The 16,382-nt window shown below is 39.1% G+C and overlaps 1 protein-coding gene across 1 annotated transcript in view; it reads left to right on the top strand.

Annotated features, from left to right (window-relative positions):
- Positions 1 to 16,382, top strand: part of TMC1 (transmembrane channel like 1) — a 205,407-nt gene that overhangs the window by 172,437 nt on the left and 16,588 nt on the right. Inside the window, exons 14-15 of the mRNA XM_051858747.2 lie at positions 2,032 to 2,160; positions 12,454 to 12,521. Coding sequence (XP_051714707.2) covers positions 2,032 to 2,160; positions 12,454 to 12,521 — 197 coding nt within the window. The remainder of the gene's footprint in view (positions 1 to 2,031; positions 2,161 to 12,453; positions 12,522 to 16,382) is intronic.

Raw genomic sequence — 16,382 nt, 5'->3', positions numbered from 1 at the left:
AAAAAAAATTATTTATTTACTCGAAAGTAAGTTACACAGAGAGGCGAGGCAGAGAGAGAGAGAGAGAGAGAGAGAGAAAGAGAGGTCTTCCATCTGCTGGATCACTCCCCAGATGGCCGCCAACGGCCGGAGCTGCGCCGATCCGAAGCCAGAAGCCAAGAGCCAGGAGCCTCTTCCAGGTCTCCCACATGGGTGCAGAGGCCCAAGGACTTGGGCCATCTTCTACTGCTTTCCCAGGCCATAGAAGAGAGTTGGATTGGAAGAGGAGAAACTGGGACTAGAACCGGCACCCACATGGGATGCCAGCGCTTCAGGCCAGGGCTTTAACCTGCTGCACCACAGCGCCGGCTCCAAGGCAACTTTTAAAAGCTTATATTTTTCAGTTTTTAATATTTCATTTGTTTTATTATATTTACATTCCAGTTAACTTCTATTTGTGGCAGGTGTTATACACATTCTCTTTACAAAGTAGCAGTCATTTTCTTCAAATAAGCTAAAAGAAATATCATATGACTAATACTTCAGATGTATTTGGACTTTGCAAGGATCATGAAAGTGGTTCCCGACTGCCTGGCATTTAGGAAGCAGGAGCTGGAAATTCACCTAACCACTGCTTGACAAATGATTCTTTGCCCTCTGGGCTAATTCACCAGCTATATTAGAGGAGCAAGTATGCATGAGGGAATTTAGCGAGTTAATGGGAAAGTGAAATTAAAAGACCAGGTTATTTTGGTGTACAATATTTGAAGTCCAAACATAGCTTTTCATAGTAAGTATTTTCATGAACATTTTGAAGGTTTCTCATAGGGAGCTAGAAATAAAAACCAGAAGACTTTTCGTATCGTGGAAGAACACTAATGTTTCTGGAAAATGTATCTTATTAGATATTCAGTGTTGTCTGTCCTAGGGCTCAAGTTATTGGTAAGAGAACAGCAAAGAGAACTGAACTATATTGATGAAAATGTATGCAGTTTTCAAAAATCCATGAAAAATGTGTGTTATGAAAGTATTATGCATGGATTTCAAAGTTTCATTTGCACCAAAATAAATTTATCTTTTAAATTCATTTCCATGAGGTTTTTGAATTGCATTTGTATGTCTATTCTTATATTCATTTACTATTGTTATGATATGTCTATGAGGAAATAGCAAACTTTTAACTCAAACCACACACACCTTGCACATAAATTCAAGGCCACATCACTCAAATAATCAGTCTCTAATTTCCTAGACCTTTCATATGCATATTATGCATACACACACATACATATATATACACACACATACACAGAGTGTTTTCTTAACACAAGGGTTCATACCATGTACCCCCTTTTGAAATTTTTTAAAAAAAAACTTATTTTTTCCCATTAAGTTGTAGAATTTAACACTGTACAAATTTTTGAGAGAGAGCGAGAGCACACTCCAATGCATCAGTTCACTCCTCAAATGTCCATGAGTGGACCAGGCCAAAGCTGGAAGCCTGGAATGTAATGGAGTTTTCACTGGAGGGACCAATCACTGACACCATCACTAGTGCCTCCGAAGGTCTGAATCTTCAGGAAGCAGACGTAGCAGCCAGGTATGGAGCCCAAGGACCCTGGTATGGGGTGAGGGCATCTTAACTGCTAGGCCAAAGGCTTGCCCTGAATTTTAGAACTGTTAGGACAAGTTACTGAGATGTCACTCACACACCATAACATTTCACTCATTTAAAATATACGATTCACTGTTAGGTAATTTCTGTATGTTAATACTGCCTTAAAAAAAAAAAAACTGTGTCATGCTTGTAAACGTTTCTGAGTGAGAAGATTTTGATACAGTGGTTTGGAAATGATTAGTAATTACTTTCACAATAATAAAACAGGCGTGAAGCATTTTTCATTTACTAGGTATGCCTTTTTGTTTTTTTCTTCTACCAGTAATTCTAGTCTTTAAGCCAAAATGTTGTTAGACACGTGACAGATCTATTGACAACAGTAAGACAATTTGAAAACAGAAATGTGTGTTTTAATTCACATAATATGTCAATAGGAATTTGTGCGACTGACAGTTTCTGATGTCCTGACCACTTACGTCACCATCCTCATCGGGGACTTTCTCAGGGCATGTTTTGTGAGATTTTGCAATTACTGCTGGTGCTGGGATTTGGAATATGGATATGTAAGTATGATATTAATTTTTCTCCTTTTAAACTTTTCCCCTGTGATTCAACGTTTATACTCACTTTGCAAGAAAAAGGATACTCTCAAACTGAGTGGGTGGGATCTTTGTTTTAGATACCAATAAATAAAAACCAGTAATTCAGAAGAGGTCAGACATGAGTATCACAACTTAAAATATTCTAGTAAAATTAGCACAGGATGGATAATTTCAACCTGTCATTGAAAATGTTGGGCTCAGTAAATCTCGATCTTATAGGTTGACCCGATGAGCTTGCTGGAATTTCTAGATGTGGGCTGGATGGGAGGTATCAATTGTGTATTCTTTGAATTCCACTAAACTCTTGAGAAACTATCATATGCCAGTCACTGTGCAGTAGACTAGGGGATGAAATGACTTGGTAAATATGATGATTATTTTATAAAGCCTTCAGACTAACAAGAACTTGACAGAGGCATGAGGAAGGGACCGTGGAAATTTCAAGGAAGGCCAGGTTGACTGAAAGGGCTCTGGCAAGTAGTGGGAGCCTGAGTCTTACAAGAGTGGCTTCTATTCCTGAAACAATGGTTCAGGCTTCTGTGAATTCCACCAGCACTGAATTAATCACTTGCTTTTCTTTTTATTAAAGACTTACTTATTGGGGCCAGCGCTGTGGCGTAGTAAGTTGAATCTCCGCCTGCAGTGCCAGCATCCTATATGGACACCGGTTTGTTTTCTGCTGCTCCTCTTCAGATCCAGCTCTCTGCTAATGGCCTGTAAAAAGCAGTAGAAAATAGCCCAAGTGCTGGGGCCCCTGCACCCACGTGGGAGACCTAGAAGAAGCTCCTGGCTCCTGGCTTCCGATCGGTGCAGCTCTGGTAGTTGCGGGCTTTTGGGGAGTCCAGCAGATGGAAGACTTCTCTCTATCTCTCCCTCTCTCTATAACTCTTCCTCTCAAATAAATAAATAAATCTGTTAAAAAAGACTTATTTATTTATTTGAAAGCGTTACATAGAGGGAGAGATCTTCCATCACTCCCCAGATGGCTGTAATGAGTGGGGCTGGCCCAAGAGCCAGGAGCCAGAAGCCTCTTACAGGTCTCCCATGTGGGTAAGGGCCCAAGCACTTGGACCATCTTCTGCTGCTTTCCCAGCCATCAGCAGGAGCTGGATTGAAAGTGGTGCAGCTAGGATATGAACTGGTGCCCATATGGGATACTGACACTGCAGGCAGCAGCTTTTACCCGCTATGTTATAATGCCAGCCCCCATCACTTACTGTTCCTTTGTGCTGCACCCTACAACCTCTCACAAAGTTTGAGAGCAGCAGCAGAGCGCATGTTACTGTGAGCTCTACCGCATCACCACACTGCCCTGTCCTTCTTTTGCAAATGAGATTGGCTCCAGTCATCCCAAGGAATATGATCTAGGGGATTGATTGTACTCATTTGCTTAAAATCTTCCAGTGGCTTCCGAATCACTTCCAGGGACCACCAATACCCTATATGGTCTGATGCTTTTCTTTCTCTTTGAGAGCATCCACTAGCACTTTTGCAGTTTTTTTTTGTAAAGTCTATAGACCTGGACTTCTGTTTTAAACTCAAAGGTAAGATGATCTTAGCCATTTCTCTCCCAAGGGGTGCTGCTGGCCTAGAACTTGGCATGACTGATTCCACCCTGAGGCTCCCCAATGCTTGTAGCCCATAAGCCATTCTCTGTTTAAACATTCTGTTTTGTTCATAAGATGTACAACTATTTGACATCTTATTTTAGAAATGGTGCTTATTATTTTATACTCTGTTAGAAGGAAAGTTCTATGTGAACAGAGGCCTCTGACCTCTGTTATTTGATGCCAGTCACATGACATGTTGACTGGTTGATTGAATGTTGAACCTTCACATGTTATTTTATTTTTTTTAACTTTTATTTAATGATTATAATTTCTAAAGTACAGCTTATGGATTACAATGGCTTCCCCCTCCCCCCATAACTTCCCTCCCATCTCCCACTCCCTCTCCATTTACATCAAGATTCATTTGCAATTCTCTTTATATACAGAAGATCAATTTAGTATATATTAAGTAAAGATTTCAGCAGTTTGCACCCACACAGAAACACAAAGTGAAAAATACTGTTTGAGTACTAGTTATAGCATTAAATCACAACGTACAGACCCTTCACATTTTAACACCATCAAGGCAGCACTGTCTGTTGACAGAACTCTGTCTCCTTCCAGGGGTGATCCAGAGAGTCAGTTCTAGCACTGTATTCTTGAGTCAACAGTGGTACTTTTTTCGCCATTGTAAGAATATCCCTTATAGTTGATTTCCCTTCTATCCCATGCTCTTTTGTCTGAAGACAAGTGTTGCCTTCAAGGTGTTTTCAAGACTTCAAGCTGAAGTCTATGACCATCTAACTAAGGATGATGCCTATATTAGGTCATCTCTATCACCCTCACTGAAAGTGCCTCCTCAAATGAGCCAAAAGCAGTTAGGTAATGCTCTTTGGTGAACAACGGTGAGGTAATGCTATAGATCCAGGATGCTATAATGCTATAATGTTGCTTTCCCATTCCTTGCTATGAGGTATTCAGCTGGCAGGGTTTCATTTCTATTTTCTTTGCCTGATTCAGCTCTTCTGAGGCAGACATAAAAATTGCCATTTCTTTCTTAGACCATTGCTTGACTTTTGCTTGCCTTGTATTCCTTGCTGTTTTCCTCTTAAGTGGTAGAATATTTGACTACAAATATGAAGTCAATATAACATGACCTGGATGCATAAAAGCTGTAATTAAATGACTATGATTTATTATTTATTGAGTGCTGACAGTGCTCGTGGGTTAGTACTAAGTACAGGAAACAAGTTCTTGTTTTAGGTCATAGAGAAAAAAATTCTCTATACTACCTTCGGAAGGCTCTTTGGAAAAAAACTCAGAATCAAAACAACTGCTGAAACATTAACGTTGGATGCTGGATCTTTGATGTGAATCCCATTATGAAGGACCCATCAAGTGGGTGGCTTCCACAGTTGAGTGCATATTAGGTGCAGATCATTCTGAGCAAACCTCTCAGCTAGGTTATAAGGGAGTGCAGAGCAAGATTCAGTCAATAGAGTGGGTTTTTTGTTTGTTTGTTTTTGGTTTGGTCTAGACAATGTGTTCTTTAAAGATATATTATTTAAAACCTGGGAGCTTTTACATAATTGTATAAGAATTTGTTGCTTTTCTTGATATATTAGAAGGCCCAACATTACTCCTAGGGAGAAAGGCAAGAGCTATCCTTTGCAGAGGGGATACTCATTCTCCAGTTTCTCAAGTTCTTCACTAGTCTTTGGCAAGATTCCAATAACAGTAAAGGGCATGAAAGGTAAATGCCATGGGCAGAATCAGCTGGTATGGGCCTTTGAAAAATGTAGACATTGGCAGCAGGAGGGAAGCATTTGAGCCTGGTCTTGAGGGAGGATCAAGATTTCAAGAAGTAGAAGGTGTTTCTTGTGGAGGGCTGAGAATAAGATAGGCCCCTGAGCTGCAAAGTATGGCCAGGAAAGGTGTAGACGCAGAAATCTAAAATAGGATCGTTTTGGGGGCAAAGAGGCTGCTCCGGATATTTTGCTGCTATTCCTCTAGATTTGTTGATTGATGAATGTGTCTAGAAAATATTTGTCATAAAAGGAAGGAAAATCTGACATGAGCAAAGGAGATAATTGAGAATTCTTCCAGAAATGAAGAACAAAAATGTGGCCATTTCTACCACCAACCAAAAAACAAGCATATTACTTCTTTCCTAAATTCCCAAACAATGTCAGTTTATCTAGAAAATTTGGAAAATAGAGTAAAGCTAAATGTGAAAATAAAAACCACAGATAATTCCATCAATAGTGAGATTACTTGGATTTGAATTAAATAGTATTCATATCACTTATATTTATATGCAAATATTGTGTATGTATGCCTACATATATACAAATAGATAGGCTGATACTTGCTTTTTTCACTTAACGGTGACTAGTTTCTCATGCTACTAATGATTACTTAATACTATACTTTAAAAAAATATGTGTATTTATTTGAGAGAGAGAGAGATCCCATCTGCTTGTTTACTCTCCAAATGCCACAATAGCCAGGACTTGGCCAGGCTGAAGCCAGGAACCAGAACTCAGTTTGAGTCTCCCACACGGGCAGTAGAAACCCAACTATTTGAACCATCACTGTTGCATCACAGAGTACACATTATTAGCAGAAAGCTGGAATCAGGAGCAGAGCCAAGGCGCAAATCCAGGCACCCTGCTAAGGGATGCAGGTGTCTTAAATGTTATGCAAAATACCTGCTCTACTTGCTCACCTATTTAAAAAGCTATTTACCTTATTATAATAACCTCTTTAGAAGACTAAATGCTGTAGGATCCAGCACAAAAATTGGGTAAAATTTTGACATAACCAACTATCATGCCCATTTTATGGATGAAAAATTGAGTTTGTGAATTTAAGTGAGGTTTCTAATTTATGTAGTCAGGGGAAGTATACTGCTAGACAAAAGTATTATGTTACACATATTGATTTATATATTGGTTCTATCCATGTTAGGTTAAAAGTGATGCTATTTTTCAGGGCCGGTGTTGTGGCACAGTAGATTAAGCCACTGCCTGCAGCCCTGGCATCCCCTATGGGCACCTGTTCAAGTCTCAGCTGCTCCTCTTCCAATCCAGCTCCCTGCTAATGTGCCTAGGAAAGTAGTGGAAGATAGCCCAAAGCCTGGGCTCCTGCTACCCATGTGAGAGACCTAGATGAAGCTCCTGGCTCCTGGCTTTGGCCTGGCCCAGCCCTGACTATTGAATCCATTTGAGGAGTGAACCAGCAGATGGAAGATCACTCTCTCTCTCTCTCTCTCTCTCTCTCTCTAACTCTGCCTTTCAAATAAATAAATGAATCTTTTTTTAAAAAAGTGATCCATTTTCCAGTTGTAAATTTACATCCAAGGTATTATCACAACAAACCTATGAAAATGAGCTGATGTGGGAAAATTACTGGTATGGGCAAATTATCCAGAGCTTGTAATGTGAATCAATATATCCAAGGCTTCTCTGAATATGGGAGTTCTCAATTTTTCTAAAGAATTCACTGACTCATGGGGAGTGGTATGGTTTGCTCCCAGAAGGGATTTCAACTGCTGTGAATCAGCAAGGTGGACCTCTTCTAAGCTCTTTGGGTTTTCTCCAATACTTCAACACAGAATGTCTTTACTTTAATTTGTACTGACATCATTCTTACCTATTATTGGTAAAGTACAAATATCCAAGAAGATACAGAATTGAATGTGAGCATAGAGTAAGGGCATGTTAAGTCAAAGTCAGCATGTTGTTTGCAATTGCATTTTAAGATGATTTTTGTTTAATGTGTTTAAATGGAAAATATGGTGAATTTCCTTGAGATCTGATAAAGGGATTCAAGATTCATAAAGGGATTTGTAAATAAGAGGCATTAATTGACAGATCATTGCAGTGGATTCCCAACCATATTAAATTCTTTTGTATCATATTTTTTTGTAGTGCTTACTATGTGTCAGAAACTATGAAATACTTTACATATATTATTTCATATAATTATGCTAGCAATTCTGTGAAGTAGGTATTATTATCCCTACTTTATAAAAATCTGAAGCTTAGGAGATGTTAATTTGTTCAAAGATGCATAGCTGGTCCTTGGTAGAGTTAGTCCTCAAACCCATTTCCATAGAAACACAAAGTGAAATATACTGTTTGAGTACTCGTTATAGCATTAAGCCTCAATGTACAGCACATTAAGGACAGAGATCCTACATGAGGAGTAAGTGCACCGTGACTCCTGTTGTTGACTTTACAAATTGACACTCCTGTTTATGGCATCAGTAATCTCCCTATGCACCAGTCATGAGTTTCCAAGGCTATGGAAGCCCCTTGAGTTCTCCAACTCTTATCTTGTTTAGCCAAGGTCATAGTCAAAGTGGAGGTTCTCTCCTCCCTTCAGAGAAAGGTACCTCCTTCTTTGAAGACCTGTTCTTTCCACTGGGATCTCACTCACAGAGATCTTTTTGCCAGAGTGTCTTGTGACAATAGGTCTGATCTGATTTCATCATCATTTTAAAAAAATCATCTATTATTTTTCACTTTATGCTTCTGTGTGGGAGCAAACTGTTGAAATCCTTACTTAATGTATAGTAAGCTGATCTTCTGTATATTAAGATAATCGAAAATGAATCTTGATGTGAATGGAAGGGGAGAGGGAATGGGAAAGGGGAGGGTTGTGGGTGGGAGGGACAGTATGGGGGGGAAGCCATTGTAACCCGTAAGTCGTACTTTGGAAATTTATATTCATTAAATAAAAGTTAAAAAAAAAAAAACCATTTCCAATCAACTTCATAGCCAATAATCAGACTCCCATAATATTGAACTTTCATTGTAATGCATAACCCTAGAAATTTCAAGGCCTCTGATCAAGTGTGCATTATTCATGAGCCAGACCTACAGCATTTGCAGTTTGAGATACTTCTCAGCTCATATGGCTTACTTGCAGTGGAATGAAGTTGGCAGGATGAGCTGGGACATCGAATTGACAGATGAACGGTTGTTTTCTAGCTGGGAGTGTGTAGCAGCTCAGGAAAATAGTATGAAAAAGTCAATAAGAAGTCATGGACATTCCATAATGGGGTGAGAACATGTGAACAGGAACAGACTATGCTTGACGTTGCACTTGAGTATGTGGACAGAGCTGTCTGCTATTAACAGGATCCCGTCTTCAACTCAAGTTGAAGTGTGGATCTCTATGTGCTGAATCATCTTAGTAGATGAATATAGGGTTTGTCTTAGATTGTGGTTCTCAAATTTGAATGCATATCCTAGTCTCCTGAAGGGCCTCAGAAAATATAGCTTTCAGATTCAGAAGATCTGGAAGGAGGACCTGAGAATGCTCCTCTAGCAAATTTCCAGATGACGCTTTCTGACTTGTCTGGGAACCTCATTTGAGGACCACTGCTCCAAAACCACAAGTCACACCAGCCTACAACTCTATAAGTACTTTTTCAACTGGTGGTACATGGGATTTGTTTGAAGAAACTCAGGTAACTTATTGCAATGAGAGACTTCTCTCCAAATGGCCATAAGAATCAAGTCTGGGCTAGGCTAAAACCAGGAGCTAGGAACTCCATCCTGGTCTCTCACATGAGTGGCAGGGGCTCAAGCGCTTGGGCCATCCTCTGCTACCTTCTCAGGCACACTAGCTGGATTGGAAGCAGAGCAGCTGAAACTTGAACTGGCACTCTGATATGGGATGCCAGCATCACAAGAAATGACTTAATCCTCAATGCCACAATGCTGACCCCAATATTTAATTTTTAGAATGGAAGTTTCTATTTTTAATGCATAAAGGAATTTAATTCTAGTGTTTGGAGAGAAACACTTCTTTAATAGCTGGATCTTATATTCAACAAATAATAGATTTTCAGATTAAAAAGGAATATTGGAAATTATTTGGTTCATGGGTTGGCAGACATTTTCTATCTTGGGCCTTATAATTAGTATTTTATTTTCTTTAAAATTATTATTTATTTGTTTAAGTTTTTTTTTACTTTAAAATTTAAATCTTTTTTTTATTTATTAGAGAGGCAGAAATAGAGAGAGCATCTCCATACCTAGGGTCACTTCTCAAATGCCTTAACAGTCTGGACTGGGTCAGTATTGGAGCCAGAAGCCAAGAACTCAATCCAGGTGCCCCATGTAGGTGGCAGAAACCTAATCACTTGAGTCATCACTGCTGCCTCCCAGGGTCTGCATTGGCAAGAAGTTGAAGTTGAATCAAGGCACTCTGATGTGGAATGTGAGCATCCTAACTGCTAGCTTGAATGCTAAGAGAGTTTTAATTTTTAAAGCCATATAGTCTCTGTTGTAGTTACTAAACTCTATTATTTTTGTCCAATACATAAAGAATGAATATAGCTGTATTCCAATGAACATTTATTTACAAAACCCAATGGCAGTCCAGGTTTAGCTCATGAAACGTAATTTGTAGACCCCCTGATCTCTGAGGAAACTAAGACTTAATTAGATAAGTGATGAGTCCGACTCACCCAACCAGGAAGTGGTAAATGAATGTCTAAGATTCAGACTTGATTCTCAGTCAAGTGTCAGGACCACCAAACTACCTGATAGAGTAGGGATTCCATCTTCTCTCTGTATCAGGCCCATCTAGACATCGGGGCTTTCCTCTACTGCCCCTGCCATAAACATAGTTTGAAGACAGGGATTGGCAGTGTGTCCTTTTCAGGTCCACTAGTTGCAAAAATATCTCATTTAATATGACATTTAAGAGGTTTACTTGCTTGTGAGAGAGTAAACAGACTTCTAAAAGTTTGAGTGCATGCCATGTTCAGTAGTTTACTAGGCTACATCATGATACCATTCTAAAGAGGCCAAGATGGAAGTTTTGAGTCTTGAATTCACACAGAAAAGCTGTCCCAAGACCGCAGATGGCACAGGCCACCTCATGGAACACTGTTCAAATGTGCTCTGTGATAACACAGGGCTCTGGAAAGAAACATGTCGATGATCCATGGAACAGTGCTCCTATGGAAGGAGAAAGAGTTCATGTTCTCCTTATGAGAAGCAATTTATTTTTCTCCTTGGAGGACACATTTTTTCATGGTTTATTTCAGAGCAAAAACTGTCAACCAAACCTTTTTGCATCTTGTTAACATTATACTTCTAGAGAATCTGTAAGCTAGTGAAACACATTGTATGTATACTTTACTATCTGGAATTAATTTATGTTGAAATTATCCAAGTCATCTTTGTCTTATTAACATACAGGGCTATTTATTATTTCATTTTTAATGTTATTTGGGGACTTGGCAATTCTTGGTATGCCATATTTTCTGTTTATTCCCTGCATCTGTGACAAGGTAGATTGCCCATGTGTTTAGCAGTATTGGAGAATACTGCTGTCTTGAGGGAAAGTGATGAAGTTGAGGCCTGAACTCATGAAACTCTTGATGCAAAGAGATATTGGAGATTCAAATCAGAGAGCTACTCCATCTCCTACTAAATGTTATCTGGGTTTCTTGGGTTTGGGAAGAACATGGACTCTTTTGGATCATCTTGTGTGTGTGTGTGTGCGCATGTGTTGGAGGCAGGCGCTAATACGGGATAACAATTTAGAGTCTGAGGCATACCTTCAGTTATAAGGACCTGGGGCAGTGCTAGGACTTGCCACACTCTTGGTTTCTCTTTCATGGTCTTCTTGATCCTCTCGTTTCATATTTGCTGCTCTCTTACTCTCTTACCAGTCAGTCTCTGAATTCTCTATTACAAATTAAGTAGAAGCTTATTTCATTGTATTTTTAATTATCATTAACTTCTTTGATAAGAGGCTTTTCTGTTAGGATGAAAAGGTGTCACCAAGAAGACTTCGTTAAGCCATCCCAGCAAGGATGCCCATTTCAGAGAAATGCGTGTTTTGTGCCTCTGCATAAACAACAAACTTCAGCTGCTTTCATGAACACAATAGTATTCTCAGAGACATGAAGACTGGGCATTGTGTTGAATAACTTCTTAAACTTTTGTTATTTTTTCCTATATTTCTTTTATTATAAAATTCATTTTCTTGTTGAAACAAATTTTTTAAATATACAAAGCTTACAGAAAGAAGCTAAAAACCATAATCTATCACCCACCTGTATACTACAATTTTGCTGAACTTCCCAGGCTTTTCTCGATACATATAATCATATATAGCTGATTAGAATAATGAATGTAAAATTTTATGTTTTGTTTATTGTTACAGCATAGTTTTCATTCATGTGTATAATCTTCTAAAATGATCATAATTGGCTGCTGTATATTCATTGGATAGGTATGTTGCTTTTCCTAAGACAATGTTGTATACTTAGAAGATTTCATGCTTTCTTGATAAAACTTGTCACCACTACAGATGACTTTATTAGCACAAGATCCTAGAAGTAGACAAAGAGAATGACATTTTTTAAGTTTTTAATATGTATCATGAGATTGTTTTTCTGAAAGGTTGTTATAGTTTTTGCTTTCACCAGCAGTATGTTGGAGGGTGTCTTGCTATACTTTCACGGCATTGAATGACAGCATTTTTAATTAGTCTTACTCTGTCAGAAGGATTATTTCTTATTTTATTTATCTCTGATTATTGTTATCCTGATTATTTGCTATTATTGCTGAAGGAAAGTAGTTGAGAGCCTAGTCATGCTTATGCAGAACCACCTGGCTCTCAGTTTTCCCATTTGAGCTGCTAACTCAATGAACATCTGTGTCTCCTCTAGCCTTCATACACTGAATTTGACATCAGTGGCAATGTCCTCGCTCTGATCTTCAACCAAGGCATGATCTGGTAAGCCTGCTGCTGGACAGTTTATCACTCATTGAAAAACCTCCAAGGTCATGACTGCATAAAGCGCTATAGTGTCTGGTATCAGAGGAGACCAAAATGTATGTCATTTTGGTTAACATTTGCTTTAGCAAATGAAGTTTGATCCTCAAAGTTTTCTTCTGTTCAGCGGACCACTCCTTCATCAAATGATGAGAACTTATGTTTCTATTTAGTACATTTATTTGAACACTATATTTTCATAACTTTTTAAAAAATTAATTATATGTATTTTTGAAAGAACTCCAGAGAGAGAGAGAGAGGCAGAGAGAGATCTTCCACCTGATGGTTCACTCCTCAGATGGGCAGCACCAGGCTAGGCCAAAGCCAGGAGCGTCTTCCAGGTCTCCAATGTGGGTACCTGGGGCCCAAGCACTTGGGCCATCTTCTACTGCTTTTCTCAGGCCATTAGCAGGAAGCTGGATCAGAAGTGGAGCAGCCAGGACATGAATCGGCACCCACTGGGAATGCTGACATTGCAGATGGAGGCTTTACCTGCTGTGTCACAATGCCAGCTCCTATATATTTTTTAAAGATTTATTGATTTGAAAGTCAGAGTTACACAGAGAGAGGAGAGGTAGAGAGAGAGAGAGAGGTCTTCCATTCTGCTGGTTCACTCCCCTATTGGCTGCAACGGCTGGAGTTGCGCTGATCCAAAGCCAGGAACCAGGGGCTTCTTCCAGGTCTCCCATGCGCGTGCAGGAGCCCAAGGACTTGGGCCATCTTCTACTGCTTTCCTAGGCCATAGCAGAGAGCTGGACTGGAAGTGGAACAGCCGGGACTCGAACCGGCTCCCATATGGGTTTCCAGCACTGGAGGTGGCAGCTTTACCCACTACACCACAGTACCAGCCCCAGCTCCTATATTTTTATGTCTTGTGACACCATATTTTAGTGGTGAAATATTAATGATCACATTACCATCTGTTAATTATAATATAAATTAACATAAGTCCTTTCTAATAAATTCATTTAGTTTATTGTCATGGCTAAATATATTTAAAATATAACTTATAGCTATTTAAAAATAACATCTTACCAAATCCAGTAGTTTAAAAAGATGAAACACATGTTTTAGGAGGGTCAAGTTAAAAATATCTTTATTTCACTACTTTTTCACAGGGCCATTTACCCATCAGAATTATTTCTTGTGATGTGCAAAAGACTGTCATATCTTTTATGAAAAGAAAGCATTCTCATTATAAACCCTGACAGGTTAAGATGAGTTGATACAGTGGAAATCGTTTTTGAGTTTAAAAATTGAATCATAGCATCCAATTCAGCTGGGGACCATGTGTCTTAGAAATCTGTCACTCTTAACTAAGAGAACCCCAACCCATAAGCAGTTATAATTGAGCTGCTTTATCTTGGGGATATGTGTCTAATACAGTATTGTGCTAAACCATACCATTGTCCTAGTCACACGTACCAGCATAGCTTTAGTTTTGGGGCAAACTCTGTGTATTACTAAAATCTTTCAACCCTAGCTGGCCTGAATTATCAAACCTGTGAGTACTGACAGAGACTAAACTTCCTGGCAAATGTGAAAATAATATTACTTGTTTAGTAATATAAAGACTGCCCTCAAGGGCTCCATTATCTTGCTGCAGGACTTTTCAAATTCCTGCAGCTCATTAGATGGATCAGTGTGAGAAAAATAGTATAAAAAGACAATTTCTTCTGATGTCAGTTTTTTAATTTTTAAAAATGTATATCCGTATTCATTTTATTTGAAAGTCAGATAGAAAGAGACAAAGAAGAGACTTCCAGCTGTTGGTTCATTCACTAAGTACCTGCTACAGCTTGGGCTGGGGCAGACCGCAGCCAGGAGCCTGGAACTCAATCCAGGTCTCCCATATGGGTGATATGGATGCAACTACCTGTCCCATCAAATGCTACCTGCCAGGTTGTGAATTAGCAGGAATCTGGAATCAGGAGTTGAACCAGGACTCAAATCTAGGGACTCCAACAAGTGATGCTGACATCTCAATTGGCATCTAAGGTTTGCAAGTATGGCTTATATGTCCAAAGAGTCATTAAGGAGTGAAATGAATCCATTATTCTCCAAGCAGGGATACAAGTCAAGGTGGCCTAAGGAGTGATGACTGACAGAGAGTAACAGGGAACAACTCCTTAGGTTTCAGATCTTCCCTTTCCTGGAGGGGGATTTACTGTCATGGCAGACAGTTTTGGCAAAATAGCACTCAGAGTAATAAGAAACCATTACCATACATCAGTGGCTTTTACACACAGAGTCATGAATCCCTCAGGCTTCATGGATGCCATTTGTGCAGACATATGCTGCATTGTCCATTGTGTTCTTTCAGAATTAGGAAAACAAATTGGCCTAGAAATTCATTTTTAGTCTAAGAAAAGCTATTGTCATTGCTGTCCTGGTTGTTTTCACTTGTAGTTTTGCAACAATTTATTCCACTATTGTTCGTATTGAAATTCCTAGAAAAATCTATAAATCTTTTCCAGTCTCTTATGAGCATACCCCTTACACAAATCTCTGCATTGTCAGTTTCTATGTACTCGTTCTTCAGACAATGACCAGGTTTGCTTCTTATTAGTCTGACGAGGACTTTAGAAAGTGACTGGATATTTCTCAGGAGCACGGATATTTACTTACTTTCCAGAGCTGCAGAAGCAAAATAGCTGTCGTTTGATGATCTTCAGGTCAAACCAGACACTCTTCTTCTAACTCCCTGGAAGCTGGTGAGGGAGTTGGGGCAAGGGGTACCATGCGATGGTATAAGGAGAGAACAAGGAAATGATTAGGCTCCCCTTGCACAAGCTCCTCACCACTGGTAATTTCATTATTTTAAGGAGTATAAAGATCTGATACCATTTATCTACAGAAACCAAATGGCCTATGGAGCTTTTGTGCTCAAGCCCATTGTTTTGTGACTGGAGATAGAAAATTGATGCTTTAGGAGGTACTGAATAGTGGAGATTATTTTTTCAGATACGACAAAAGTCACCATTTATTGGGAAAATCCATTTTGTTATTATTTAGATGAAATGATCAACAAACCTTTATACTTCATATTTATTTTTAAGATAGCCATTATAGGTTTATAAAATAATATGTTTAAATGAGGAAAGCACATATTATCTTTATCAAAGCAGGGTGTAGAGAGGCAGTAGGGAACACACAGTGAGAGAGAAGCAGAGTCCTGGACGTTGCTCCAGTACTGTCTCACTGGGCTCCCTTCTGAGGCTTGTCGCCTTCTTCTCTGGTTTTCTCAGTTATCAGATGTGAATAATTTACTTGACACATAGCTGTCACTGGAGCAATAAGGGGAGTTAAATAAAAGGAGCTTTCATTTGCTTTGATCTTCTTGGAAGAAAAGTATTTTATATGGCTAAGGTATTACAATGATTTATAACTGACAGATGATGGGATCAAGTCTGGGTGAGGGACTTAGAGAGCTGAACTGATTAGAGAGTCGTGAACAAAGACAGGATGAGCATGAGACTCAGATACCAATGTGCCAGGGCCTGCTTTTCTAGGTTATGGCTTTTGAGTAATTTGTACAAGATATCTATGTGATATTTATTTTAAAAATTGTTTATTGATGTGCACTCATGTATGTATGTGCGCATATGTATGCCTATAGACAAGCAATGCGCATGTATATGTAGCTGTAAGTATATGTGGCTTTAGTCAAGGCTATTTTTGAATTATGTGCAAACCTATGTCTTAGAATCAGTTAGGTTCTGCAGTAATGAAACGCAGCCCCCAAATTCTAGTGGCTTAAAGAAAGAACACATCCAATGTGGGCTGGGGAGAGCTCTGCTCTTCTAACTTACCTTCACTGTA

Source organism: Oryctolagus cuniculus, chromosome 1 (genome assembly GCF_964237555.1).
Source record: "Oryctolagus cuniculus chromosome 1, mOryCun1.1, whole genome shotgun sequence".
Classification (NCBI taxonomy): domain Eukaryota; kingdom Metazoa; phylum Chordata; class Mammalia; order Lagomorpha; family Leporidae; genus Oryctolagus; species Oryctolagus cuniculus.
Note: the sequence above shows the minus strand (reverse complement) of the source record. Positions and strands in the feature narration are given on the sequence as shown.